Source organism: Schistocerca nitens, chromosome 5 (assembly GCF_023898315.1).
Source record: "Schistocerca nitens isolate TAMUIC-IGC-003100 chromosome 5, iqSchNite1.1, whole genome shotgun sequence".
Taxonomy (NCBI): domain Eukaryota; kingdom Metazoa; phylum Arthropoda; class Insecta; order Orthoptera; family Acrididae; genus Schistocerca; species Schistocerca nitens.
Genome location: NC_064618.1, coordinates 876,047,764 through 876,074,614, shown reverse-complemented (window position 1 = coordinate 876,074,614; position 26,851 = coordinate 876,047,764). Strand labels below are relative to the sequence as shown.

Here is a 26,851-nt window from a genome sequence, read left to right as displayed (position 1 = left end):
GTACGATACGTGGATGCCATCCTTCGACCGACAGTGCAACCATATCGGCAGCATACTGTCGAGGAATGCTTCTTCATGGACGACAATTCGCACCCCCATCGTGCACATCTTGTGAACGACTTCCTTCAGGATAAGTACATCGCTCGACTAGAATGGCCAGCATGTTCTCCAGACTTCAGCCCTATCGAACATGCCTGGGATGGATTGAAAATGGACGACGTGACCAACCTACTACTCTTAGGGATGTACGCCGAATTTCCGTCGAGAAGTGGGACAATCTGGACCAGCAGTGCCAGTTATGGTTTGTATGCCACAACGAATACAAGCATGCATCAATGCAAGACGACATGCTACTGGGTATTATAGATCGTGGTGTCCACAGCAGTCTAGACGATCACTTCTGAAGGTCTCGCTGTATGGTGCTACAACATGCAATGCGTAATTTTCATGAGCAATAAAAAGGTCGGTAATGATGTTTAGTTTAATCTCTATTACAATTTTGCTGTATAGATTCCCGAACTCTCGGGACCGAGGTGATGCAAAACTTGTTTCGATGTGTGTGTATTATCAGTCTTAGTTTCGGAAATAAAGAAAGTTTTATTTGTTGCTGCTGGTTCACATATAATCAGTTAGTCAGAAATTTGGAACTCGGTATTAGTCACAACAGGAGTGTGAGTAAAATGTAGCAAGTGTCCACTAAAGCTCACAGTTCTCACTATAGACGTAGCAACGCAAATACTGGATGGACAAAATATAAGTGGCGCGGAAAATACTTCGAACATAATTATGTAAGTGCGGTTGCCTATCTTAACATTCGTGAAGCATTTTCTGTGACAATTCTATTTTGCCCTTCTCTGCAAGACGGTAACATTTCTCCTCTTGATACATCCCCGTAAGGTATGAATTGTGGAGGACGGTTCAACATGTACTGCGCACTAACCTTTCTGTCGAGTACTGTGACGCCTGTTTCCCCGTTACAGCTTATGTCGGGCAACCGCAACACCTACCTGGCGGTGCGTCAGCAGCTGGAGCTGCCGTTCGTGGCGAGTCGCGTGCGCTTCATGCCCTACTCCCAGCACACCAGGACCGTCTGCATGCGGGTCGAGCTCTACGGCTGTCCCTGGACGCGTGAGTACAAACTACTACTGTCTCTCTGCTGTTACGTCGATATTACTCTGAAAAGCAAACAGTAATTTCCCAAAGCTCAATATACTCGAGAAACAACTTTGTCTGTGAAAGTATAGATGCAAAGTAAGAACTGGATTGAAGGATTCTCAAGGATGACATTCCTCTTTGCATTACGAAAAGGTGAAGTCACAAATTTCCATTTTGGGAACTCAATCCGATCATCATACAGAGCTTCTTTCATTTTTCTGTTTGTTGTATGTATGGCTCTCAGTTCGCTTTCCGTGAAAAGGCTACTCAACAAATATTTTAAGAAATGATTACGTAACACTTACATGTTGGCAAGTCCCTGTCTTTCAGAAATTCTATTCTTGATATAGCAGCATTTTACTCAGCTTGACAAAAAAGGTGAAGCACCCTTAATTTATCGTCAAATGTCAGGATAATTTTGCACACGTACGCACCTCCCTGTGAGAGACGGAACTGCCACAGAGTTCTTTTTCAGTGTTGTTACCAGGTCTGGTGGGGCATATAAGGGGCGTGAACAGAGTGAGATGTTGAGAGGTCGCTCTGAATGCGACGAAGATGCCGCCTATAGTGTGAGACGAAGATACCGCGACAAGAGGGAGTTTGAAAGGGATCATTGTCGTCGCCAAGGTTCGCATTGTCGTCGCCAAAGTTCCGGTCCGCCACGTCCTGCCAACGCAAGGGAAATCACGACATCATGCACGAAGGACATCAGCACCCCTTCACATCGGCGCCAACCATCCGAGAGGAAGTAATGTACTCCCAGCAACACTCTCTGTCATCCCGCACCATTAGTCTGAGATTAGTAGCAGCCAGACTAGAGAATTACCGTCCAATTCGTAGGTTGCCTTTAACACCACACCACTCCAGCGTTTTGGGTGGCGGATCAAAGAGGAAGCACGGACTGCTGATGAATATCGCCGAATTGTCTTGTGTGATGAATTGCAGTTCTGGCCTACACTGGACTCTCATTGTCGGTGAGTATGTCGGGGACCTTGGGAGAGGTGCTTGCCTTACAATGTTCTGGACGGCAAAATGTTGTTATTTCTGCCGTCAGTGTTTGGGGAGCCATCGGGTTTGACTTCAGGACACAGGTGGTAGCAATTGAAAGAACTGTTGACTGCACAACGGTACATCACGTACATCCGGCGCCTTCATGCATTATCTCTTCTGACAGTATCATCTTACTCTTATCAAAACACTATTCATTCCGTTCAGCTGCTGTTCCAAGTCTTTTGCCGCCTGTGAATTACAATGCCACTGGCAAACTTCAAAGTTTTTGTTTCTTCTCCCTGAACTTCAATTCCCTTTCCAAGTTTCTCCTTCGTTTCCTTCACTGCTTGTTCAACGCACAAAGCAACATCGGTGCTAAGCTATGTCTCAGTCCTTTCTCAACCACTGCTTTCCTTTCATATCGTCTAACTTTTACAGTTCTAAATGGGTTTGTACAAGTCGCAAATAATATTTAGCTCTGGGCATTGTATCGCCGCTACCTTCAAAATTTCGAAGAGTTACATTCCAGACAAAAGTGTCAAAAGCTGCATCTAGCCCTACGAATGCTATAAACATAGAATTTTCTTTCTTTAATTTGTATTCTAAGATAAGTGGTAGGATTTATAGCTTTATACAATCTTCTGGTCAGTAGACCAGGAGCGAATTAGATGGAACTTAGTCACAATTACCTGCTCGTTCATTATGCTGGTAGCGTTTTCTCGTTAACCTGACTTAGATTCTGCTACTGACATCCTATAATCTTAAACTAGTATGGTCTTTCAGATGCAAGTTTTACGTATAAGAAAGACCTAAAAAACCTCGATTGTTTTCTTCTTATGCCTAAACATATGGGGAAATGAATTCTAGTGTAAACAGTGATACACATATGCAAATATTTTTCAGTGAAAATTCAGCAAGATTTTGGACCAAAGCTGGTAAAGTCCTGTACAATTTTCATCCAGATACAGGGTGGCAGTTATTGAACTGTAGGGAATAAAATCGTCATAACTTCTGAACGGTTTGCATTAGGACGTTCCAACTGCACGGTTGGCCGCGGTGCGTGGTAGAAATTAGTATGCGTAGTGTCGTTTGGTTTAGCGAGAGCGTCGACATTCATTTGGATGACAAATGTAACTCCATCCTATGTCCGCAGTTGTATATTTGGATGAGTTCGTCAATAAGCAAAATTGGCGTATTTGGGGGACTCGCAATCTCTATTTCGCCATCGAAAAGTATCTTCACCCTCAACGGGTGACTATGTGGTGTGCAATGTCCAGTCACACCTTTATGGCATGGTGACTACCGAACGGTACGTGAAGACTCTGGAAGACGATTTCATCCCCATTACCCGGTGACCCGGGTTACGACAAGATGTTATTCATACAGGACATAGCTGGACCCTATCGAAGTAGGGGAGTGTTTGATGTTTTGGAGAAACACTTAGGGGACCTCTTTCTGGCTCTGGGGTGCCCAGAGGCCACTGCCATGGGCCTCGATTGGTCGCCATATTCTGCGGATCTGAACACATGAAACTTCTTTTTGTGGAGCAATATGAAAGACAGGGTGTACAGCATTAACCCCTAAATCACTGCTGAGCCGGAAACAGCCATTCACGGGGTCAACGACAGCATCTTCAGCGGGTCATGTAGAATTTCGCTATTCGTCCGCGCCACATCGTCGCCACTGATGACAGGCATACCGAACATGTCATAACCTAAATCCAGATACATGCCGTGACTTTTAAATTTGAATAAACTGTGTGCTCTCCGTAGTTTGTTTCGTGTAGTTCAATAATTGCCAGCCTGAACATCACCAGCATGAGCCGCCTGTGATTTCGCAGAGGGCATCTTCAGCTACGTGACTCCGAAGGGCGACCGCTGGTCGGACGGGCAGCAGCTGGAGGACCTGAGCTACGACGGCGTCAGGGACGGCCGCTTCGTGGCCGCCGGCCTGGGGCAGCTCGTCGACGGCCGCATCGCTCCCGCCAACCCCGAGGACGACGGCGCCGGCAGAGGCCTCGCCTGGAGGCCCGGTGAGTAACCCCAGGGTGACTTACATGTACTGCACTGTTGTAGCTGAGATTGTACGGTAGACAACTATCAGACTCCAGTAAACGTGGGCTCTAAAATGCATTACTGGGTAGCTCTGAGGGCTGTTCATCTTCGACACTGTGAATTACATGCCCTCTACTGACCAAGTGATCGTAGCCGTTAAGGCATGCATTTTAGAGCCCATGTTTACTGGGCATTTTTCTTCCTTTTTTCCGTACTAACCTCTGAAAGTTGTCTACCCTACAATCTTAGCAACAAGAGTACCAGTACGTGTGTTCCACTATCAGAGGTATCAGAACAGTATTCGTTTGTTACTTTCGACTCTTTCTTTTCCAGTACAGGGACTCTCATCCGAAATTGGTACCCTTATCCTTCTCCACCATTCTAGAAAGTTTGTTACATCATCGCGGAACCACCCTTTATATACATACACTTACAAGCGCCGGCACCAATAACTTAGTCGCACTGTAGGGTCGTTGAATGAAGTTTCTGGACATGGGTTCCTGTGTAAAACGTCGTCTACTGAGTCCCCTCTACGACGTCCAGAGGTGTGTAACATGGACTGTGAATCACTCTGTATGTCGCTGAGTGTACAACTCATGGTTCAGGAGATACAACGTCAGATAATGAGATGAGTGATAAACTGTCACATCATATATGACCTTTTAATTGATCTACATCTACATCTACATCTACATGATTACTCTGCAATTCACATTTAAGTGCTTGGCAGAGGATTCATCGAACCACAATCATACTATCTCTCTACCATTCCAATCACGAACAGCGCGCGGGAAAAACGAACACCTAAACCTTTCTGTTCGAGCTCTGATTTCTGTTATTTTATTTTGACGATCATTCCTACATATGCAGGTTGGGCTCAACAAAATATTTTCGCATTCGGAACAGAAATTTGGTGACTGAAATTTCGTAAATAGATCTCGCCGCGACGAAAAACGTCTTTGCTTTAATGACTTCCATCCCAACTCGCGTGTCATATCTGCCACACTCTCTCCCCTATTACGTGATAATACAAAACGAGCCGCCCTTTTTTGCACCCTATCGATGTCCTCCGTCAATCCCACCTGGTAAGGATCCCCCACCGCGCAGCAATATTCTAACAGAGGACGAACGAGTGCAGTGTAAGTGGACTTGTTGCATCTTTCAAGGTTCCTGCCAATGATACGCAACCTTTGGCTCGCCTTCCCCACAATATTGTCTATGTGGTCTTTCCAACTGAAGTTGTTCGTAATTTGAACACCCAGGTACTTAGTTGAATTGACAGCCTTGAGAATTGTACTATTTATCGAGTAATCGAATTCCAACGGATTTCTTTTGGAACTCGTGTGGATCACCTCACACTTTTCGTTATTTAGCATCAACTGCCACCTGCCACACCATACAGCAATCTTTTCTAAATCGCTTTGCAACTGATACTGGTCTTCGGATGACCTTACTAGACGGTAAGTTACAGCATCATCTGCGAACAACCTAAGAGAACTGCTCAGATTGTCACCCAGGTCATTTATATAGATCAGGAACAGCAGAGGTCCCAGGACACTCCCCTGGGGAACACCTGATATCACTTCAGTTTTACTCGATGATTTGCCGTCTATTACTACGAACTGCGACCTTCCTGACAGGAAATCACGAATCCAGTCGCACAACTGAGACGATACCCCGTTGACCCGCAGCTTGATTAGAAGTCGCTTGTGAGGAACGGTGTCAAAAGCTTTCCGGAAATCTAGAAATACGGAATCAACTTGAGATCCCCTGTCGATAGCGGCCATTACTTCGTGCGAATAAAGAGCTAGCTGCGTTGCACAAGAACGATGTTTTCTGAAACCATGCTGATTACGTATCAATAGATCGTTCACTTCGAGGTGATTCATAATGTTTGAATACAGTATATGCTCCAAAACCTTACTGCAAACCGACGTCAATGGTATAGGTCTGTAGTTCGATGGATTACTCCTACTATCCTTCTTAAACACTGGTGGGACCTGCGCAATTTTCCAATCTGTAGGTACGGATGTATCGGTGAGCGAGCGGTTGTATATGATTGCTAAGTAGGGAGCTATTGTATCAGCGGAATCTGAAAGGAACGTAATCGGTATACAATCTGGACCTGAAGACTTCTTCAGTAATAGTAACTGTATAGACAACACATTTTGCAGACAGTAGCCACACTTACCACTAGCTCTACCTGCAATATTATATCATTGCCGACACACCGTTCAGGCGATACGGCCTCATTAACACTGAGCGGCGTTAACTGATATGGAGGGCGAAATTCGCCAGAGGTACAGGTGAAGTAGCTACACAGTACGTGTGAAAGCTGTTAAGTGTACACTGATCAGGCACAATATTGTGACCGCCTACCAAACAGCCGGTGTGTCCACCCTCATCGCGGACAACAGCGGCGATACGTGTTGGCATGGAGGCGATGACGTCTCTGTAGGTCGCTGGAGGGAGTTGGCTCCACATCTCCACCCGCAAGTCACCTAATTCCTGGAAGACGGCGATGAGTTCTGACGCCACGGCCAGCCGGATGTGTTCGGTCGGGTTCAGAGCTGGTGAGTTGGGGGCCACCACATCAATTCTAACTCATCACTTTGTTCCTCGAATCACTCCATCACACTCCTGGCCTAGTGACATGGCACATTGTCCTGATGAAAAATTCCACTGCCGTCGGGAAACATGATCGTCATGAAGAGGTGTACGTGAGCTGCAGCCAGTGTACGATACTCCTTGGCCTTCAGGTGCCTTCCACGAGCTCCACTGGACCCGTGGGTGGCCACGTGAGTGTTCCCCAGAGGGTAAAGCAGCCGCCGCCAGCTTGTCTCCGTGCCACAGAACAGATCTCCAGCAGCTCTTCCCCTGGGAGACGACGGATTCACGCCCTCCCATAGACGTGATGAAGAAGGTATCGGGAGTCATCAGACCATGCAACTCTCCATCACTGCGCCAATGTTCAGTGCCGATGGTCACTTGCCCATTTCAGTCGTAGTTCCTTATGTAGTGGTACTAACATCAGTGTGCGATTTGTGCTTCTACCAGTGGGGGGGATGTCTTAGGGGGTTAGTATAATTACATATGTTACTTGCTTGGACCATGGCGTTACCCATGGTTAAACAGTTATTTATAAATGGATGTTAATGCCGAAACTCACTATTCACGCGTGTGCACTATCAGAAAAGCCATCCCTTGTTATATCTTTAAAAGTACATTATAGGAAAAGCTTATTTACAAAATCATCTACATACAGGTATACGAGAGAAATTCAAAAAGTAAAGGCACATCTGTGAAAAGCTGTACTTATTCTGATGATAGAAAACTGAAACATGCGTTATTTTTCTACGTAACCTCCCTGGACTTCAATGCAGTTTTCCCGACGTTTTACGAGTTTTTTTTATTTCATCAGAAAATACGTTTTTCGGTTGCATCTGTAACCAATTGTGCACCGCAGAAATGACGTCTTCATCACTTTCAAATCTACTTCCCTGTAGTGCTTCCGTTAAGGGTCCAAACATGTGAAAATCGCTGGGAGCCAGGTCTGGACTGTATAGTGGATGTTCCAGCACCTCGAATCTCAACTCCTTTATTGCGTCTGCTGTCCGTTTGGCAGAATGTGGGCGAGCGTTATCTTGTTGCAGGGTGACACCTATACACAGTTTTCCACGACGTTTGGATCTGATTGCAGGTTTTAGTTTCGTACGCAACACATCACATCCACCATACAATACAGACCTGGCTACAAAGCCTCGTTTACGCTGGGGCGACGTCTTGCAACATTGTGGCATGCTACGGAAATGTGGCGTGCGTCGTCTTGTCATTTAGTTCTAAATGTTTTGAAATGCTTAACTACTGCATAACACTTTTTCAAGATTTTTAAGCAAACATATTAATAGTACTAATATTAAGACTGTACTAAAAACTTTCAGTGTTCGGCTCGACAAATTTAAATTATATGTAAAGTTTTACTCCAGTGCGTGGGAAACAAACATCCCAGGTTGGGATGCATAAACTAAAACCAGAGGAGCAGATGGTCTGATGCAGAGGGGGAGAAATCCCCCCCCCCATCCCCCCCTGCAAATCGCACACCGACTAACATGGTAACTTGCATGTATCGTCAGCTGCGGACGATCATGGTTTGGAAATATTCAGTGCACTGTGTGTTCAGATGCACTTGTACTCTGCCCAACATTAATATCTGATGATAGTTCCCGCATAGTTCGGAGCTTGTCCTCTTTTACCAGTCTGCCCAGCCTACTATGCCCGACATCTGTAATGAGGGGTGGCCGCCCATCCCCACATCTGGAACTGGTTTCACTTTGGTTTCAACATGATGATACTCACCAAGGGTCTCCTCGAGCAGTCGACAAGTTGTGAACTTTCCTAAATGCTCGTGCCGAGCCGCTGGACCATCACAACATGCCCTCGGTAAAACTCAGATAGATCGTGCGCCTTCTCCATTCCACGCAATGACAGCATGCCAACTTATACTACATGCATCGTGTGCGTGTGTCTGATTAGCATTCATTCCTCGCCAGGTGACGCTGCCATTGCCTGGACTGATTTGCATTGAAAGCAAGCTCGTGGTCATAATGTTCTGGCTGATCAGTATATTGTAAAATATATTTGATTTGCGTATGTGCACAAATCCACCGGTAAAAAGCTCATGCTAAACACCTGGAACGATTTTAGCCAAATTTAGTACACATATTAATTACGATCTGGAAAGAAATACCGTGGGATTAAGAACTACGATTTGCTGTTTGTATGTGGGCGATAAAGTAGAGAGAGATGGTGGGAGGAGGAGATGGACACAGAGAATGGAGGAAGAAAGAGATGGACACACAGATTTGAGGGGAGGGGGAAGAGATGGATGGAGAGAAGGGGATGGGGAAATGGTCAGACAGTGGGGGGAGGAGCAGAGGGCAAAAAAGGAAGTAGGAGACGATAGACAGAGATATGAGGGATGAAGAGAGAGGCGGAGAGTCGGGTGAGGAGGGATGAATGGCATGAACATTATCAATTTATTCATTATTTATTATTATGGAGTTCCTGTCGTCCGTAAAATATGACCAACCGTCATTATTTTTCTTTTTAAGAGGTGTCTCCTGATGTACACGTGCAGATTTCACAGCGGTTGTGACACTGAGTGGGAAGCTCATTCAAAACCAAATCTCCTTCTCTGTCTGCTCAGACTGGCGGTGGGTTGGCTGGCACAACGCGACACACCAGGGTCAGCCTGTTGATGTGGACCTGGAGCTGGACGGGCCCCGGGAACTGACCGCCATCCAGATACACGCCCTGCACAAACCCGAACACGGCATCCAGGTAAGGACATTCACCTCTGAAACGCTACATGCAAGCAACACTGTAAACAGTTTCCTTGTGTAACAGAAATATTATTCGTACTATAAAACTGCTATAAACATATTTAATAGTTTAAATTTGAACTATACTATTAAATAAAACCGAAGATAAGGAAGTTGAATAAAGAGAAAGGCAAATACGCAGCAATATTACATGTTCTAAGCATCTTTGAAACATATTTAATAAGTCAAATATTGAACGGTTTTCACCTAAATACATAATCCGCAAGTCACTGTGTGGTGCATGCCAGAGGATATCTTGCAGCACTGCTTGTCATTTGTCTGTTCCATCCATCACTGCACCGAGGGAAGTACGACTATTTATATGCCTCTGTACCAGCTCCAATTGCTCTTATCTTCACGGTTTTTGAGCAAAATGGCAGTCCTCTAACTTTTCTCAATTGTATTTCGTAACAATAACTTTTTCTTCCGTGCACATACTCGCATTTCTGTCCACGAAACATCTCGGTAATAATCTCGTGTAGATGGAACCTGCTAATAACAACGTGTCCGCCCCTCGTGGTCTCGCGGTAGCGTTCTCGCTTCCCGAGCACGGGGTCCCGGGTTCGATTCCCGGCGGGGTCCCGGATTTTTCCTGCCTCGAGATGACTGGGTGTTGTTGTGTCGTCTTCATCATCATTCATCCCCATTACGGTCGGAGGAAGGCAACGGCAAACCACCTCCATTAGGACCTTGCCTAGTAAGGCGGTGCGGGTCTCCCGCATCGTTCCCCTACGCTCTGTAAAGAAGCATGAGACTTCATTTCATTTCAATAACAACGTAGGAGCACACACCTGAAGTAATTGTATGTCTTCCATTGTTCCGAGCGGCTGGGGATCCCAAATTCTCGAGCAGTATTCCAGAATGGTCACGCTGGTGCTCTTCCTTTATAGATGAGCTACAATTTCCTAAAACTCTCTCAATAAACCAAAGTGTACCATTCGACCGTCATGTGTTATTTTGCTTCTAAGCTGGTAGAAAAGCTTTACGTTGTGGAAACCATTTTTGATGTTGCTCTTCTTATTTCTACAACTTTTCATCACTTTGATATTGCCTCTGTTTACTCTGAATCCATGTTCTGCACATATTAGTCTGTTCATTCCATTCAAACGGTCTTGTAATTATTCTCTGCTTTCAGTGAGGACAGCTACGTCATTAGCGAATCTTATCATGAATATCTCTACACCCTGAATTTTAATCCCATCTTCAACCTCTATGTTATTTTCCTGATTGCTTCTTCAAGGTATAGATTGAACAACAGTGGCGAAAGAGTACATACCTGTGTTACATCGTCCTTGACTTGAGTACTTGGTTGTTGGTCTTGTATTCCTCGTTGTAAGTTTATTTTATACGTGTGGCTAAGGCCTCCCGTCCGGTAGACCGTTCGCCTGGTGCAAGTCTTTGGATTTGACGCCACTTCGGCGACCTGCGCGCCGATGGGGATGAAATGATGATGATTAGGACGACACAACACCCAGTCCCTGAGCGAAGAAAATCTCCGACCCAGCCGGGAGTCGAACCCTAGCCGTCAGGATTGACATTCAGCTACTGGGGACGGACTTCGTAGTAAGCATATACCCTCCTTGATCTGACGACTTGTTTGTTGGTTTTGTATTCCTTGCAGTAAGCATACACCCTCCTTTATTTTAGCAATTGGTTGTTGGTTTAACATTCCTTGCAGTATGCGTACACCCTCCTTAATTGGAGCACTTGGTTGTTGGTCTTGTATTCGTTGCAGTAAGCGTACACCCTCCTTCATTTGAGCACTTGCTTGTTGGTTTTGTATTCCTTGCTGTAAGCAAACACCCTCCTTGATTTTGGCACATCGTTGTTGGTCTTGCATTCCTTGCAGTAAGTGTACACCCTCCTTGACTTGAGCACTTGGTTGTCGGTGTTGCATTCCTTGTAAGCGGCGACCAGCCAGGTGAGTCGTTGGTCAGTCTGGAAGCCGCGGTACGCCGTGCCCGCGAGTCGTGACGCTCGGCCCGCCGCTCGGCTGCGCAGGTGTTCTGCGAGGTGTCGGTGCAGCTGAGCCTGGACGGGCGCCACTACCAGCCGGCGCTGCGGCGGCCCACGCCGCCGCCCGCCGAGGCCACCGTCAACGTGAGCGTGCCGCTCCAGCAGCGCGTCGCGCGCTTCGTCCGCCTGCAGCTGCACTTCGCCGACGCCTGGCTGCTCGTCAGCGAGCTCGCTCTGGACTCCAGTGAGTTGTACAGCAGCGCCATACAGGCGGTCTTCCTCTATGTCAATTTCGTAGATAACGGTAACTGTTGTACCGAAGATTGTATGGCAGAGGATACCGGTATAAAGGTAGGGTTCCACAAACATACACTGGTGTCCAAAATTAAAGCGTTCCCAGTACCCGCACAGCAGGGCCGGATCAATCATTCACACTGTTGCACCTGCAACATTCCAGGTTCGTATCCTGGCTGGGTCGCCAGGTGAAACTTCTTAATATATATTTACTTGGACTGCAATAACTGAGAAGGTGAAACTTCTACGTTATTCAGTTTTGAAACTGCTGACTGAAATTGACATACTGTCCCTTTACTTGTTTTTATCATTTCATTTCTGACCTACAGAATTATTCCTGACAAATAAAACTCAAACTTATTATTATCCATAATATACAAGGATAACGCGATCTGACTATTACTTAACCCAAAAGAATTGCCCTGAATTAGAAGAAATCCTAACAATAAGCCATACATTTTGTAAGTCACTTACCTCACAGAAAATCATTATACCAACTACAGCGATATAGCAAGCAGCTAAATAAAAGATTCTAACTACTGTAGGCTCTAACTACTAACAGGCATGTGGTTAGCAAAAGAAAGACTTTTTTGCAGAGCAAACAATGTATTTAAGTACATTCTACCTTACTAATGTGACATCCAGTTCAAAAATATATATAATCGTCCGTGACATCCAGTTCCAAAAATTATATAATCTTCAACAACACTACATCTCCATGACGGACACACGTCCAGATCACCTGCTTGCGCTAACACATCACACCTCTAGCCTCCATAACTGCTAACTATTGGCCGAGCGGCTCTAGGCGCTTCAGTCTGGAACCGCGCGACCGCTTCGGTCGCAGGTTCGAATCCTGCATCGGGCATGGATGTGTGTGATGTCCTTAGGTTCGTTAGGTTTAAGTAGTTCTAAGTTCTAGGGGACTGATGACCTCAGATGTTAAGTCTAATAGTGCTCAGAGCCATTTGAACCATTTTTTGCTATTAACATCCAACTTCCATCACAGCTGGCTATTAACCTCTAACTGCGAGTCCGACCAGCCACAGAGTCTCCTACAGAAGGCGCAAAGCGCTGTCAGTGGTATTAATACAGAGCGCTGCGTAGCGCTGCCAACATACAAACACATAAACAGTTTTCTTACATCTTGTTACACACACTAATACTGACATCAAATTCGATACTATTTGACCGCATTTGTCGGTGTATTGGATTCAGTACTATTGCACAGACATTGTACACAACTATTCAAACCGACAGAATTAGTTTTCGTGCAGATATCCATGCCTGTATATCGATTTCCACTACTGTACTTTGCAGAGGACATGAATTACTGCTTTTAACCTAATGTGTTTCATGTACTTTCTGTACGGCACCCTAAGCCATTTACCAAGAAATGAAGGAGATAGTTATGTAGTTAACTACAAATCTCTTAAAACTGTGACCTGGACCGGAAATTGAACCTGGGACTTTTGAGTCGTGTTTGGATAGCTCAGTCATTAGACGATTTACCGCAAAATGCAAAGATCGAAGATTCCAGTCCCCTTCCGGCACACACTTTTAATCTGCCAGGAAATTTCAGATCAATGCATACTCCGCTGGAGAGCGAAAACTCATTCTGGGAATTGCTTGTACCAGCAATGTCATTTCTTCCAGGAGTGCTGGTCCTGCTAGGTATGAAAGAGGACTTCTGTGAAGTGTGGAAGGCAGGAGATTAAGGTCTGTAAGGGCGGATCGGGAGTGGTGCATGGATGGATCGGTCGGCAGAGCATTTTTCCGCTAAAGGCAGAGGCCCCAGGTTCGAGACCCGTTCCACTGGTTTTAATCCACCAGTAAGTTCTGCGTTCTATGGAATTTACTATCAAAATATTTACGCACGAATACAGCTGAGAAATTTTAACTAGTTTCATGAAAATTTCACAACAGAATGTCATTCTTAACATTTATTTTCTCCTCCACTTTCATTCCCTGCTGAAGAGTGGGTGGGGTCTTGTGGAACAGAGAATTACCAGATTATTTTTAATACTTTTCATTCGCAACCTCCAGAATCACCAAGTACCTGAAGTACAGGAGGCTTAGTAGTCCACATGGGTGGGCCTCCAATTGGAAATTTTTGTGAAGCGATTTCACACTTGTGGCATATGCGCCACAGCCAAGAAAACCTCCAGAAAACGTTGGTCAGGACCGGAGGATGAGGAGTATTTTTATTTCAAATCTGAGATAATATTTTCCAGATATAAAATATGGAGCTTCATCTGTGTGAATGTGAATTTGTTCAGGGTTAAAACAGAGCAATTGAAGGCAAGTGCTGTCCTAAATATTTTAAGCAATGTGCAAACAAAACCGAGTCCTTTTCTTTACCTTCTATTTTGTAAATATTCCAGACGTAAAATTAGACAACAATGGAAGCCTGTCACCGAAAGAGAGCCTCTTGCCCCTCGAAATTCAGTTTATCCTACAGTATTCGAATGTCACAAGCGAGGAGCTGCAGATGCCAATTTTTTTGTTATGCCAGCCAGCTATCGAATTCGACATCATCCTGCAAGGAACAATGAAATCTACTGGCTGAATCTGCCCATTTCGTTTCTACATTGCAGAGGTCGTACACGGTATAGATATGTCTACTTAAAATAACAGTCCATGTACTAGCTAAGATTCAGTTCCTATTTACACAACAGGTAATAGTGCAAATATCCTACCTTGTCGCATTTCAAGCGAAATTTTGGTTTAGAATACATATGAGTCTTAGGTAAGGCCAGAGATTAATACCGTTTTGGAGAGCTTCACCGCACACGCTCGTCGCAGCTGGACGATAAAAACGACACTTTCAGACAGCTTGCCTCGCTCCTGCCCTCCATCTGAGTCGACTTACTTTATACTCATCTTTCACTCGCTGTTGAAGGGTAGGTGGGCTCTTGTGGAACAAAGAATTACTCGATTGTTTTTCATACTGTTCATTTACAACTTGACGGTATTTTAAAAAGTAGAAACACTACTTTAACAACAAGACCCTTATAGTAACGGCTATTCTTTGTGTTTCCATTTATGAGGTACCGATATGAGACCTAGGCCTTAACGAAGGCTGAACGGCTTAGGATAGGCTCCATTCAACTATCTGTGTTGGACGAAACTCCTTTGTTCCATGGTCTACAAAGAGAGCGAATTGGTCAGTATTACAACAAATAGAACCACATTGCTCCTTGCAAGGTCTGATACTGAAAGAGAAACTGGTCTACTTGCATGTATTATGAAAAGAAACGATTCTCTGGTAAAGGCGTTAATTCTGGGTAAGAACAAAAGGACAAGGAGAAGAAGGCGGTAAAGAGTAATGGATTCCAACTCAAGAAGTCTGCGGGAGAGAGTGTGGGACAGAAGCAAGCGATGTGCTTTAGTTCATGGCATCACGGAAGGTAGGAATCGACTAATCAAACCAGCGAGAGAGAGGTAGGCCATTTCTTTACGTAAAATAACCGACCTAAGTGTTTTAATTACGCGGAGTTTCGGTTATCTGAGGATCTAGCACCCCATAGGCAGGCGTACTTTGTGGAGAGTTCAAAATTATGATCACACTTCTAAGATGAGAGGCGAATCACAAGGTGCTAACTTCTTGGACAAGTGTCACTAAAAAGTCCTTTTTCTTCTTTTGTCTTTCAGTGCCTGTACCCCGCAACGTTTCGCAGCTCTACCTGGAACAGATGTTTTACCAACAGGATAGCGCTCTCGAAGAGATAAGCAGCCTAAATTCTGAAATACCGACGGAGAAGCCAGCTCAGAAGCGCAAGGAGATAGCACCTGGTGAGTAACTCAACAACTTCTATGCGACTCGTTACGAAGCCTGTTTAAAAAATATTTATGTACCATCCCTTTCTCATAAAGATAGTTTTGAGAATAGCTGTGTGTTCATCACAACGAATAAGTATTTATTTTCAGTATTACAGTTTCTGCATGTTAATTATGTACCATTTGTTGTAAAATCTCTAGTAACTGAAATCCCATAACAGCTTAAATTCCCACGATATCACAGTTAATTAATACTGTAATTTATAAGAGAATACTTTGGAACGAAATATCTGTCTCTAATGATCACTTAAATGTGTAATACCATATGAATTAAGTTATAAAAACGCCATTCATATGATTTAAGTCAAGAGGCCGCACTAATTGTAGGTAAGAAGTGAATGTCTGCAGTTTCAAGTAGTATGCATGTACAGACGTGTAAGATTCGTTAAATATTATCTAGATACTGCTGAAATGAGGGTATAGCGACTAGGAATTTAGTTGAAGTATTTGGCTTCGAGTTAGCAAACAAAATTCCTAGTTAAGAGCGCTAGATATCTGGATACCGTAGCACGGTACTTAAAATGTGATCAATGTTCACCAAAGTTTCGAAACATACCTTTTGTGGTCTAGTGTAGCATAAATTGTGCATGGTGTACATAACTACGCTCTCCTACGGTGTAAATGACAATTTGGAGATATAAGAAAGATGTGGTGACGGTGGACCGAAAGATGTTGATTCACATAATGCAGTCATTAATATCTATCTATCTGTATTATCATTCAAAGTAGAAAGTACTATATCGTACACTTGCCGCTATGTATCAAATTTCATTGTGTATTATGAGTATGATGATTTCTGGCAGACTATGTTGGCCTCCGGCGCCGGCCGGTGTGGCCGTGCGGTTAAAGGCGCTTCAGTCTGGAACCGCGTGACCGCTACGGTCGCAGGTTCGAATCCTGCCTCGGGCATGGATGTGTGTGATGTCCTTAGGTTAGTTAGGTTTAATTAGTTCTAAGTTCTAGGCGACTGATGACCTCAGAAGTTAAGCCGCATAGTGCTCAGAGCCATTTGAACCTTTTTTTTTTTTTTTTTTGGCCTCCGGATTCACTAAACTTCGAAGAAAATGACTTTGTGATCGATGTTTCAACGACTCTAGTTGTAGAAGCCAACTGCCTGCTATTGCAGTTTCATCCCGATCTCCAGAAACTGGTAGTGTTGCCTGTTGTGTAGGTACACGCAGAACCCTGTGAAGGGTGTCTGGAAGGAAGCGGCTAACACTGCCTCCTGCGACTACACTCTGGCAACCACAGATTTACATTATTCGCGCTGCAGATATCGTTGCCCCCCATGAAGCACGGACATTGCTGAGGTAGGTTGATTTGCGTGCCTCAACGAATCAGATAGTCGTACCGAAGGCACAACCACAGTGGAGGCGTATGTCTTCAGAGAACAAAGTAATCTATAAGTAGAATGGAAAAGCAGGCAGAAGCCGACCTCGGGAAGATCAGTTTGGATTGCGGAGAAATGTAGGACCCTGCGAGCCAATGTTCACCCTACGGCTTATCTTAGAAGATAGGTTAAAGAGAGGGAAGTCTGAATTTGTTGCATCTCTAGATTTAGACAATGTTTTCTGGATCACACTCTTTGCAATTCTGAAGCTAGCAGGTATAAAGTACAGGGTGGGAAAAGTTGTTTACACCTTGTACGGAAAACAGACTGCAATAAAAGAAAGCAAGGAGAAACGTAGAAAGGGAATTAAATTTGAATGAGCGAAAATAATAACCTTAAAGTAATTCTGTAAGAGGCAGCAAAAACTTGGAAGAGGAGCTGGATGGAAGTAGAATGTCTCGAAAAGAGGTTCTGAGATGAAAAAGAACAAAAGTAGAATGTGGTATGGAATGTTGCCGAATTAAATTAGGCAATGCTGAAGACATTAGATTAGGAAACGAGACGCTGAACATAGTAGACAATTTATGCTATTTGGGCAGTACGGTAGCAGGTTACGGCAGAAATAGAGCGGATATAAAATGCAGATTGGCTGTAGCAAGGAAAGCGTTTTCAAAAAAATAGAGATTTCTTAACATCTCTTATAAATTTGAGGCTTACAGATTCTTGTCTCAAAATTTTTTTAGAGTGTTGCCTTGGACGAAGGTGGTACGCGGGCGGTAAACAATTCAGACATTGAAAGAATGAATGTGGTGCTACGGAACAATGCTGAGGGTTAGATAGGTAAATCGAGTAAGAGATGCGGAGGTACCGACCAGATATTTTGATTAAATATTGTCTTTTACGACTGTAATAAAGTGTAATGAAGAGAAAAAGCGTGTCGCTTTATTTTAAAGCGTCCTCTGTGTTCAAAGTTTTTTGTTTCCTCCGCCATTCGTTCCGTTATTCTACACATACATGGTAGAATTTAGCACATAGTGCTTCACTGACACTAAATATATACACGCTTTTGTGTTAATGAAAAATCTGTGTGCTAAAATTTAACACATATGTGTAGAAGGAGGGAAAGAACGGCGTAAGATACAAAATAAACATGACCCCTGAAGACGCTTTAAAATAAAACGAAACACGTTTGGTTTTAATTAGACACTGCTGTCCAGGTTTCGAGAGGATGCGTTTCTGGATGTGGTATCGAATATATTGCTTCGCCCTACTTATACCTCCCGAGGAGATCACGAATGTAAAATTAGAGAGATTAGAGCGCGAACGGAGGCTTTCCGGCAGTCGTTCTTCCCGTGAACCATACGCGACTGGAACAGGAAAGGGAGGTAATGACAGTGGCACGTAAGGTGCCCTCCGCCACACACCGTTGGGTGGCTTGCGGAGTGTAAATGTAGATGTAGATGTTACAGTCGCAAAAGACAGTATATGTTGTACGTACTACAAAATGACGTATACTGTGTACCTTGTATGGCTGCGACTGTGGAAAAAAGAGGCCGGAAAATAAGAAGAGAATAGGTACTGAAAAGAATGGTTGAGAATATAAATTTATGTCAGAAGTTGAGTAAACAAGAATCGGTTGGCAGGACATATTGTGAGCACAAAGGAATCGTAAATCTGATAATGTAGGTAAGTGTGAGGGGAGGGGAGTAAAATTGTGGAGGGAGAACGGAGGATGGTTACAGTATGCAGGTGAAGTGGATGGAGAGTTGTGGAGGCTTGCAACGGATAGACTAGCGTCGAAAGGGGCATCAAAGCAATCTTCGGACTGAAAACCATAAGATCAGTAACAGATAACCGATTAGGCTGCAAACTCTGAGATACCGTTGAGGTTAAATTAATAGTTAGCTTATCTACCACAAGTGCATGACTGTTTGTGTCACTCGTTCTCCATGTTCGCGCAACAGTGTTTGAGAACAATAGTAAGGGTTGTAAAGCTCTTCGTAAATTATTGTTCGTAGTGACACAACAGTAGGTTGTGACGAGAGAGTCGACCTCATCATTCGAATTTCGTACTGGAGTAAAGAAGCTTGCTTTGACGCTACTCTCCACGCTAATCTATCCATTGCAAGCCTCCTCAACTCTCCATCCACTTCACCTGCTTACTGTAACCATCCTTTTTTCTCCCTCCTCAATTTTACCCCCCCTCACCTCACACTTACCTACATTATCAAACCTACAACTCCTTTGTGGCTCACAATATGTCGTGCCAACCGATTCTTCTTTACTCTCTTAGACATGTTTTGATCACTGCACTAGACTCTAAAAATGGTTCAAATGGCTCTGAGCACTATGGGACTCAGCTGCTGAGGTCATTAGTCCCCTAGAACTTAGAACTAGTTAAACCTAACTAACCTAAGGACATCACAAACATCCATGCCCGAGGCAGGATTCGAACCTGCGACCGTAGCGGTCTTGCAGTTCCAGACTGCAACGCCTTCAACCGCACGGCTACTTCGGCCGGCGCACTAGACTCTACTTTCTAACTGTACCCCTGGTTGGCAGCGACAAACGCGGCGGGCGCGCAGCAGGCGTACGTGGGCCTGGTGGCGGGCGGGCTGGCGTCGCTGATGCTGCTGGCGCTGGCGGGGGCGGCGGTGGTGGTGGTGCGCCGCGGCCGCCAGAAGGTGGCGCTCCTAGCGGGAAAGCCGTGCGGCGGCTTCACGGCGGCGGCGGGGGCGGCGTCCGGCGGCGGACTGCCGCGCGCGGCGGGCGGCGGCGGCGTCTCGATGCGCGGCCTGCAGCTATCGACGCCGCCGGTGCTGGCGCGCGTGCTGGGGGTGGCCGGACACGCCAGGGTGGCCGCCGCCCCCACCGCCCCCGCCGCCCCCAGGCGCGCCTCCCCCGCGCCGCACGCCGCCGTCTGCAGCCTGTACGGCGGCCGCGGCGACGACAGCGCCAGCGGCAGCGGCAGCAACGGCGACGACAGCGAGAACTCGAGCGTCTACCACGAGCCCTACAAGCTGCTCTCCGCACAGCACGAGTACGGCTGCCTGCTCGCGCCCGCCAAGAGCCACGACTTCGCCGGTCAGTACCACCACGTTTTTTCTGTCTCTATAATTATTTCATTCTGTCATAGATAGCAAAGGACTTGGAACAACAGTTGAAAGGAGTGGACAGTGTCTTGAAAGAAGGATGTAAAATAAACGCCAACAAAAGCAAAATAAGGATAATGGAATGTAGTCCAATTACATCAGGCGATGTTGGGGAATTAGAGTAGAAAACGAAACAATGAAAATGTTTTGCTGTTTAGGCAACAAAATAAGTAGTGGTGACCGAAGTAGAGAGGTTATAGAATGCAGACTGGCGATGACAAGGAACGTCGAATATAAAACTTCCTAGCAGATTAAAACTGTGTGCCGGACTGAGACTCGAACTCGTGAACTTTGACTTTCGGGGGCAAGTGCTCTACCATCTGAGCTACCAAAGCACCACTCACGCTCTGCCCTCATTGCCTTACTTCTCCCAGTATCTCCTACCTTCCAAACTTACAGAAGCTCTCCTGCGAACTTTCCAGAACTTCTCATTCTGGAACGTCGAATATAGACTTAGGTGTCAGAAAGTCTCTTATGAACGTATTTCTCTGGATGCAGGCCTGTAAGGAAGTGAAACATGGATGATAAACAGTTTAGAAGAGAAATGACTAGAAGCTTTTGAAATGTCTTGCTACAGAAAATGCTGAAGGTTAGATGGGTAGGTCATGAAACTAATGAGCAAGTGCTGAATAGAACTGGGGAGGGAAGAAGTTTGTGGCACTTCTTGACTAAAAGAAGGGATCAGTTGATAGGACACGTTCTAACACATCACTGGTTTATCAGTTTAGTGCTGGGGGAAAGCGTGGAGGACAAAAATCGTAGAGGGAAATCAAGAGATGAATAAACAGATTGAGACGAGTGTAGGTTTCAGTAGTTATTCGGAGATGTAGAGGCTTGCACTGGATAAAGTAGCATCGATAGCTGCACAACAACAACAACCACAACAACAATAGCAACCACAACAACAGTTACTTCATTCCCCTCGCCCCATGTGGGCCGATACAAGTTGGACATATTGACTAAAAAATGAATGTTTTACCCAAGTTAATGTTTGCCATAAAATATAAAAGGCTGATTTGTTGATTAATTAACATGGTGACACAGATGAAGTGGCAAATGAATTTTTCATATAAATGTAAAAGACAGATGGACAGTTGCAGGAGGTAAAAGGTAAAGAGTCGATGTGTCGACTGGTTAAGGTAGAGACAGAGACAAGTGAAGTGGTGAGTGGCTGTTGACTGCCAAAGAGAGAGGGGTATCATCGGAACTGTAGAGTCCGGGTAGTATGTAATAGGGTCTTTGTTTGGGTGGTTGTTTGGAGCAGTGATTTGGGTGAGGGAAGAAGGATGCTACTCCGGACTCTCTTAGGGTATGGCTGGAGAGGAGGAGAGAGGAAGGGGCACCTGACTATGGGAGATGGGGTGAGTTCTGGTTATATCTAGTAGGAAGGGCAAAAAATGGCCGGATTTCGTTCAGGTAAAGGAGAGAAATGGAACTATCATTGGAACAAGACGTGGAAAGTGCGGAGGTGCACTGTTGGGGCAGTGTGGTGTCAGGGAACTAGAAGGAAACTAGGAGATGGGTAATTTATGGGTAACTTAGAAGAAGGAAGTAAGATTGGGTTTAGCGTCCCGTCTACATCGAAGTCATTACATGCGGAGCACAAGCTCGGATTGTGTCAAAGATGGGGAAGGAAATCGGCCATGCCCTTTCTAAGGAACCATCCCGGCATTTGCCTGTGGCGATTAACGGAAATCACGGAAAACCTAAGTCAGGATGGCCGGACGCAGATTTGAACCGTCGTCTTCCAGAATACGAGTCCAGTGTGCTAGCCACAGCGCCATCTCGCTCTTTGGGTGACGTAGGATACACGGAGGTTTTCGAGATGGAAGAATAGGGTGGGAACTGTTATAAGTTGGTAGACGATTAGGGTGGTGGAAGGTAAGCGGATCCCAAGGGCTAGGAAGAGCGTGTGGCGCTCGAGAATCTGGATGGCGGGATAAATGGAGGGAACATCGGAAGTCCAAGCCAGATTTCCATAGCAGAGGGCAGGGCGAATTCCACACGTTTTGTCAGTCTTTCTGTTCCAGTCGTTTTTGACTGCTACGAGCAACAGAAACGAAGAGTAGTAATAAAATTTCAGCTGTCATCCGCAAAAAAATGTTTTTACGTAATAAACGTTTTGTTTGTTTGCAACGGTGGCTTTGTGCACCGCCGAAAGGGCTAGATGAGGCTGGCACAGTGTACCTACCAGTGGGCTGCGTAACTCTACTTTGACTCTGCAGATGGCGGGGTACGGTACTAAGGCGAGCGGATTCTGTACCAAGAATGCAGACGTTTATCTGCAAACAAACAAAATTTAATTACATACCACTACTTTTTGGCGCTCATAGTTAAAACTTTATTATTACCCTTCGTAACTGGGGACACAACGACGTATTGTGGCACGACTCAAATACAAACACAAAAGTTACTATGTGATCAAAAGTTTCTGGATGCCCATTAAGATGCCTGTTAGCACATCCTTTGCCTTTACGACAGTTTGATCTCTGCTTGGTACCATATCAATGTCGTCTCTGAATCTCTGTGAAGAAATGGCAGGTCATTCTTCTTAAGAGCGGAACCCAGAGAACCTAATGCTGCTGGACGCAAAAGTCTGCAACTATGCCGACGTTCTAACTCACCCAAAGATTGTTCGATTGGAACAAATGTATTCGTAGTTACAAATATCATTAGACACCAGCTGCACAGTTGATTAGTAACAGATACACTGCTGGCCACCGTAAATGCAACACCCTGAAGGAAGCATCCGAATCAAGTGAAATTTACACCATGGGTTTGCAGCGATGAGATATGCAACTGATTAGAATTTCAGCGCAGACGCACATCACGCGCGCCTGTGGCGCCACCTCATAGCGCCATTTAAGGCTTGGCGATTTCGACGAGTGTACGTTCGGCACTTGTGTTTACCTTGTGGTTGTTTCACAAGACGATCAGTTATGCCTCGTAGACAACAGCGAACATCTTTTGATCAAGTATCCGAGTTCGACAGAGGAAGGATAGTGGCTTACCGAGATTGTGGATTATCATACAGAGAAATCGCTAGTCGTGTTGGACGAAACCAAACAACTGTAATGCGAATATGTGACTGTTGGATGCAGGAGGGTACGACGGACCGACGTGGTCGATCGCATTCACCTCGGTGCACCACTGCACGTGCTGATAGGCAAATTGTGCGCATGGCAGTGACGGATCGCTCAGTGACATCCCGAACCGTAGCACAGCACATTGCGTCTGTAACGCATCATCCATGCGCGCCCATTCGACGCCGTTTACAGCAGAGTGGTCTGTCCGCAAGACGTCCATTGCTTCGTCTACCATTGACGCAGAACCACAGACGTCTCCGTCGCCAATGGTGTGATGACAGACGGATGTGGACGGCAGAATGGAATGACGTTGTCTTTACTGACGAGGCACGCTTCTGTCTGCAGCACCACGATGGTCGGATTCGAGTGTGGAGACACCGTGGAGAGAGGATGCTGGACAGCTGCATTATGCACCGCCACACTGGTCTTGCACCGGGTATTATGGTATGGGGCGGTATTGGATATTACTCTCGCACGCCTCTAGTACGCATTGCCGGTACTTTAAATAGCCGGCGCTACATATCCGAGGTGCTGGAGCCAGTTGTCCTGCCTTACCTTCAGGGCTCGGCCACAGCCATATTTCAACAGGATAATGCGCGACCACACGTGGCACGCATTGTCCAAAGGTTCTTCGTCAATAACCAGATTGAATTGCTTCCCTGGCCGGCTCGCTCTCCGGATCTTTCGCCGATAGAAAACATGTGGTCCATGGTTGCTCAACGAGTGACCCAGATTACATCCCCAGCTGCCACACCAGATGATCTTTGGCAACGTGTGGAAGCTGCTTGGGCTGCTGTACCCCAGGAGCACATCCAACGTCTCTTTGTCTCAATGCCGAGACGTGTGGCAGCGGTTATCCCCAACAATGGCGGCTACTCTGGCTACTGATTCTGGCAGGAACCACATGACACAGACGTCTGTAAACGTAATCATTTGATACTTGGCCAACATGTTATCTACAAAATAAATTTTGTTGTGCTACCTCTTCTCTTTCTTGGTGTTGCATTTACGGTGGCCAGCAGTGTATAAATTTTTACCGGGTGGGACTCGAACCCAGATGTCCCACTTTACGCGAGCTTTAACCACTTGGGCTAGCGGGAAAAGAAAGCACAACTCGTCTTAGCGTACGACGATCTCTGTCATTTAGTTCTGATTTGCGCTCACTGCTACGTTTACACGATGATGTGGGGTAGGCTGTGATGACTATTGAAACAGTTGCTCTTGAAACATTCAATAAGATGGCTGTCTTCGTTACTGATACTCCAGCTAATCGAGCCCCCACAATCTGCCTTCTTTAAACTCTGTAAGGTCTTTCATTGCACGTCGACCTCGGCATCTGAATGAAAATACGAAGTGTGCACTTCTTTAGCCGAGCGGTCTAAGGCGCTACATGGACTGTGAGGCTGGTTCTGGTGGAGGTTCGAGTCCTCCCTCGGGCATGGGTGTGTGTGTTTGTCGTTAGGATTATTTAGGCTATGTACTGTGTAACGTTAGGGACTGATGACCTTAGCAGTTAAGTCCCATAAGATTTGATACACATTTGAACCTTTCTTTTTTTTTTTTGTTGCACTTCTCGTAAACAACCTGCACTGACGCCTAGTCCGTACTGAACACGCGCAGTCCAGCGCGACACGTGCCTTACATGCGTTGTTGACCGTCAAACACAATCATCCCATTACTACCACTGCTCACATTATTTTGCCTATCCCCTGAGGATAGTAGAGTCAAGTGTGAGTGGAAGTTGAGTCAATAACAGCTCTTTCGCTAATATCATACTTCTGAGTCTGTAAGCGAAGAACCAGCTTCTGGGACAGTTGTCAGAGTGCAGCTGAAAATCCAAACGAAAACTGATATTCGGCTTAATAAATTTAGACAGCCTTGTCTATGGAGTGGAGCGATCTGGTGCTATCCTTAGGTTCAAATGAACAATAAAGATAGCAATAACATTTGTTTATTGACGGGTTTCGGCTTATGGTAAAGCCATCCACAGCATTTTTGGGACCCGTATTAATGGGGCTGGTGGCTCCTCGGTTTTTCACGTGGTATCACGAACGTACACAATCGCGGTATCACGTGAGGAACTTAGGAGCCGCCTGCACCAGTCATACGGATTATAAAAATTCTGAAGATGCCTTCACCATGAGCCGAAACCGGCCAGTAAACAAATTGTTGTTGCGATCTCGACTGTTGATTTTAACCTAACGATATTTGAGTTACTTAAACAGCGTAGAATGGCGCATGGTGAAAGATGTTGCTATCTGAGTTACCTCTGTTCATTTCACTGTTCAGCAGCACTCAAAGCACTGTTGCACCGAAAACTGAACGTTAATTGCGCCCTCTCCTGTTGCAGATTTCTCGATCGTGAGCGTGAGCAGCTTCCACGACGACCTGCATTTCGTGGGCAGCATTTCGCGTCCCGTGACTCCGCACCACCACAAGAACGGCGCTGCCTCTCCCGGGAAGAGGGGGAACTACTACGCAGCCACGGACATCGTCAACGTGGGCCAGGGCGACAGGGACAGTTTCACCAAGTACGCCGTCACCGACTTCATAGTCTGCGACAACTTGCCGCACATTTAACCACCGATGAACGCTTCAGCCGACCCAGTGGTGTGAAACCAACTTCTGAAACATCTCCGACACATTACTTGGAACAGTTTGGACAAGTGCAGACCGAGAGTGACTTTTCGCAGTAAAGCGAAGGTTGAAGGCGATCTTGTCGTCGCATTATCCTCTCTCGTCCCACGAGTGGCCAGCAACGTGAAGGAAGTTCGGAAACAATCACGTTTTTTGTCATTTTAAATTGTATCTTATTAACTGTATGTTCAGATGGAAAGATTTTCACATATCTGTTAGATGTAAAGCACTGTATCACTGAGATCCGATGTTGATGTGCACTGTTACACTCACACGCAGAATCAGTGAACATGTCCTCGTTCTTCGGCCTTGTACGACCCAATGTGGCAAACGTCTGTGCCTCTTCGTTCCCTGTATTTGTACAACTTCTAAATGGCAAACATATGTTTCTATATTGTGTAATAATAATTTTCTAGTTTATTACGAAATAAAATTGACAATCATTCGATGTGATTTTGATGTTCTTGCTTTGCCAGAGCGACATCCCTTATTGATAGACTTACAGCTACTGAATATTCCTCGTTATTATCGACATGATGACAAAAAAGAGATATTTGCTGAAGTTACGAGTGGACTTTTACTGAAAGCTTCACTATACTTCATAGTGACACAGATATATGGCAATATTTTCCAATAGTTAGAAAAACTCTGTGTCAACAACGGTCGAAACGCTCTATCACTCCTGTTCCTCGACAACAGAAACCCGCTCCTTGCTTACGGAGTCTTTTGAGAAAGGCTGTGTAAACGCCCTTATCGTTGGGAAATCTCTTTGTGCCACCAGTTCTTTCAGTTTGCTGAAAAGACGGAAATGGCATGGGACAGATTTACAGTGTTTGGTGGATGCTTCCAAACTTCCTCTCGACAAAGTTGAGCCAAGCTTGTGTAGTGTGCGCTGTGCCAAGCGTCGTATTGTCGTGCAGGAGGTTAACGCATGTACTTAATTTTCCCCGCGTCTTGTTCTTTGTGGCGTTGTGCA

The 26,851-nt window shown here is 45.4% G+C and overlaps 1 protein-coding gene across 1 annotated transcript in view; it reads left to right on the top strand.

Annotated features, from left to right (window-relative positions):
- LOC126260788 (epithelial discoidin domain-containing receptor 1-like) overlaps window positions 1-26,315 on the top strand; it is a 63,742-nt gene extending 37,427 nt beyond the window's left edge. Inside the window, exons 5-11 of the mRNA XM_049958124.1 lie at window positions 981-1,128; window positions 3,986-4,177; window positions 9,406-9,539; window positions 11,582-11,780; window positions 15,485-15,625; window positions 19,563-20,084; window positions 25,589-26,315. Of these exons, the coding sequence (XP_049814081.1) occupies window positions 981-1,128; window positions 3,986-4,177; window positions 9,406-9,539; window positions 11,582-11,780; window positions 15,485-15,625; window positions 19,563-20,084; window positions 25,589-25,818 (1,566 nt within the window). The 3' untranslated portion in view covers window positions 25,819-26,315. The remainder of the gene's footprint in view (window positions 1-980; window positions 1,129-3,985; window positions 4,178-9,405; window positions 9,540-11,581; window positions 11,781-15,484; window positions 15,626-19,562; window positions 20,085-25,588) is intronic.
- The last annotated feature ends 536 nt before the right edge of the window (window positions 26,316-26,851 follow it).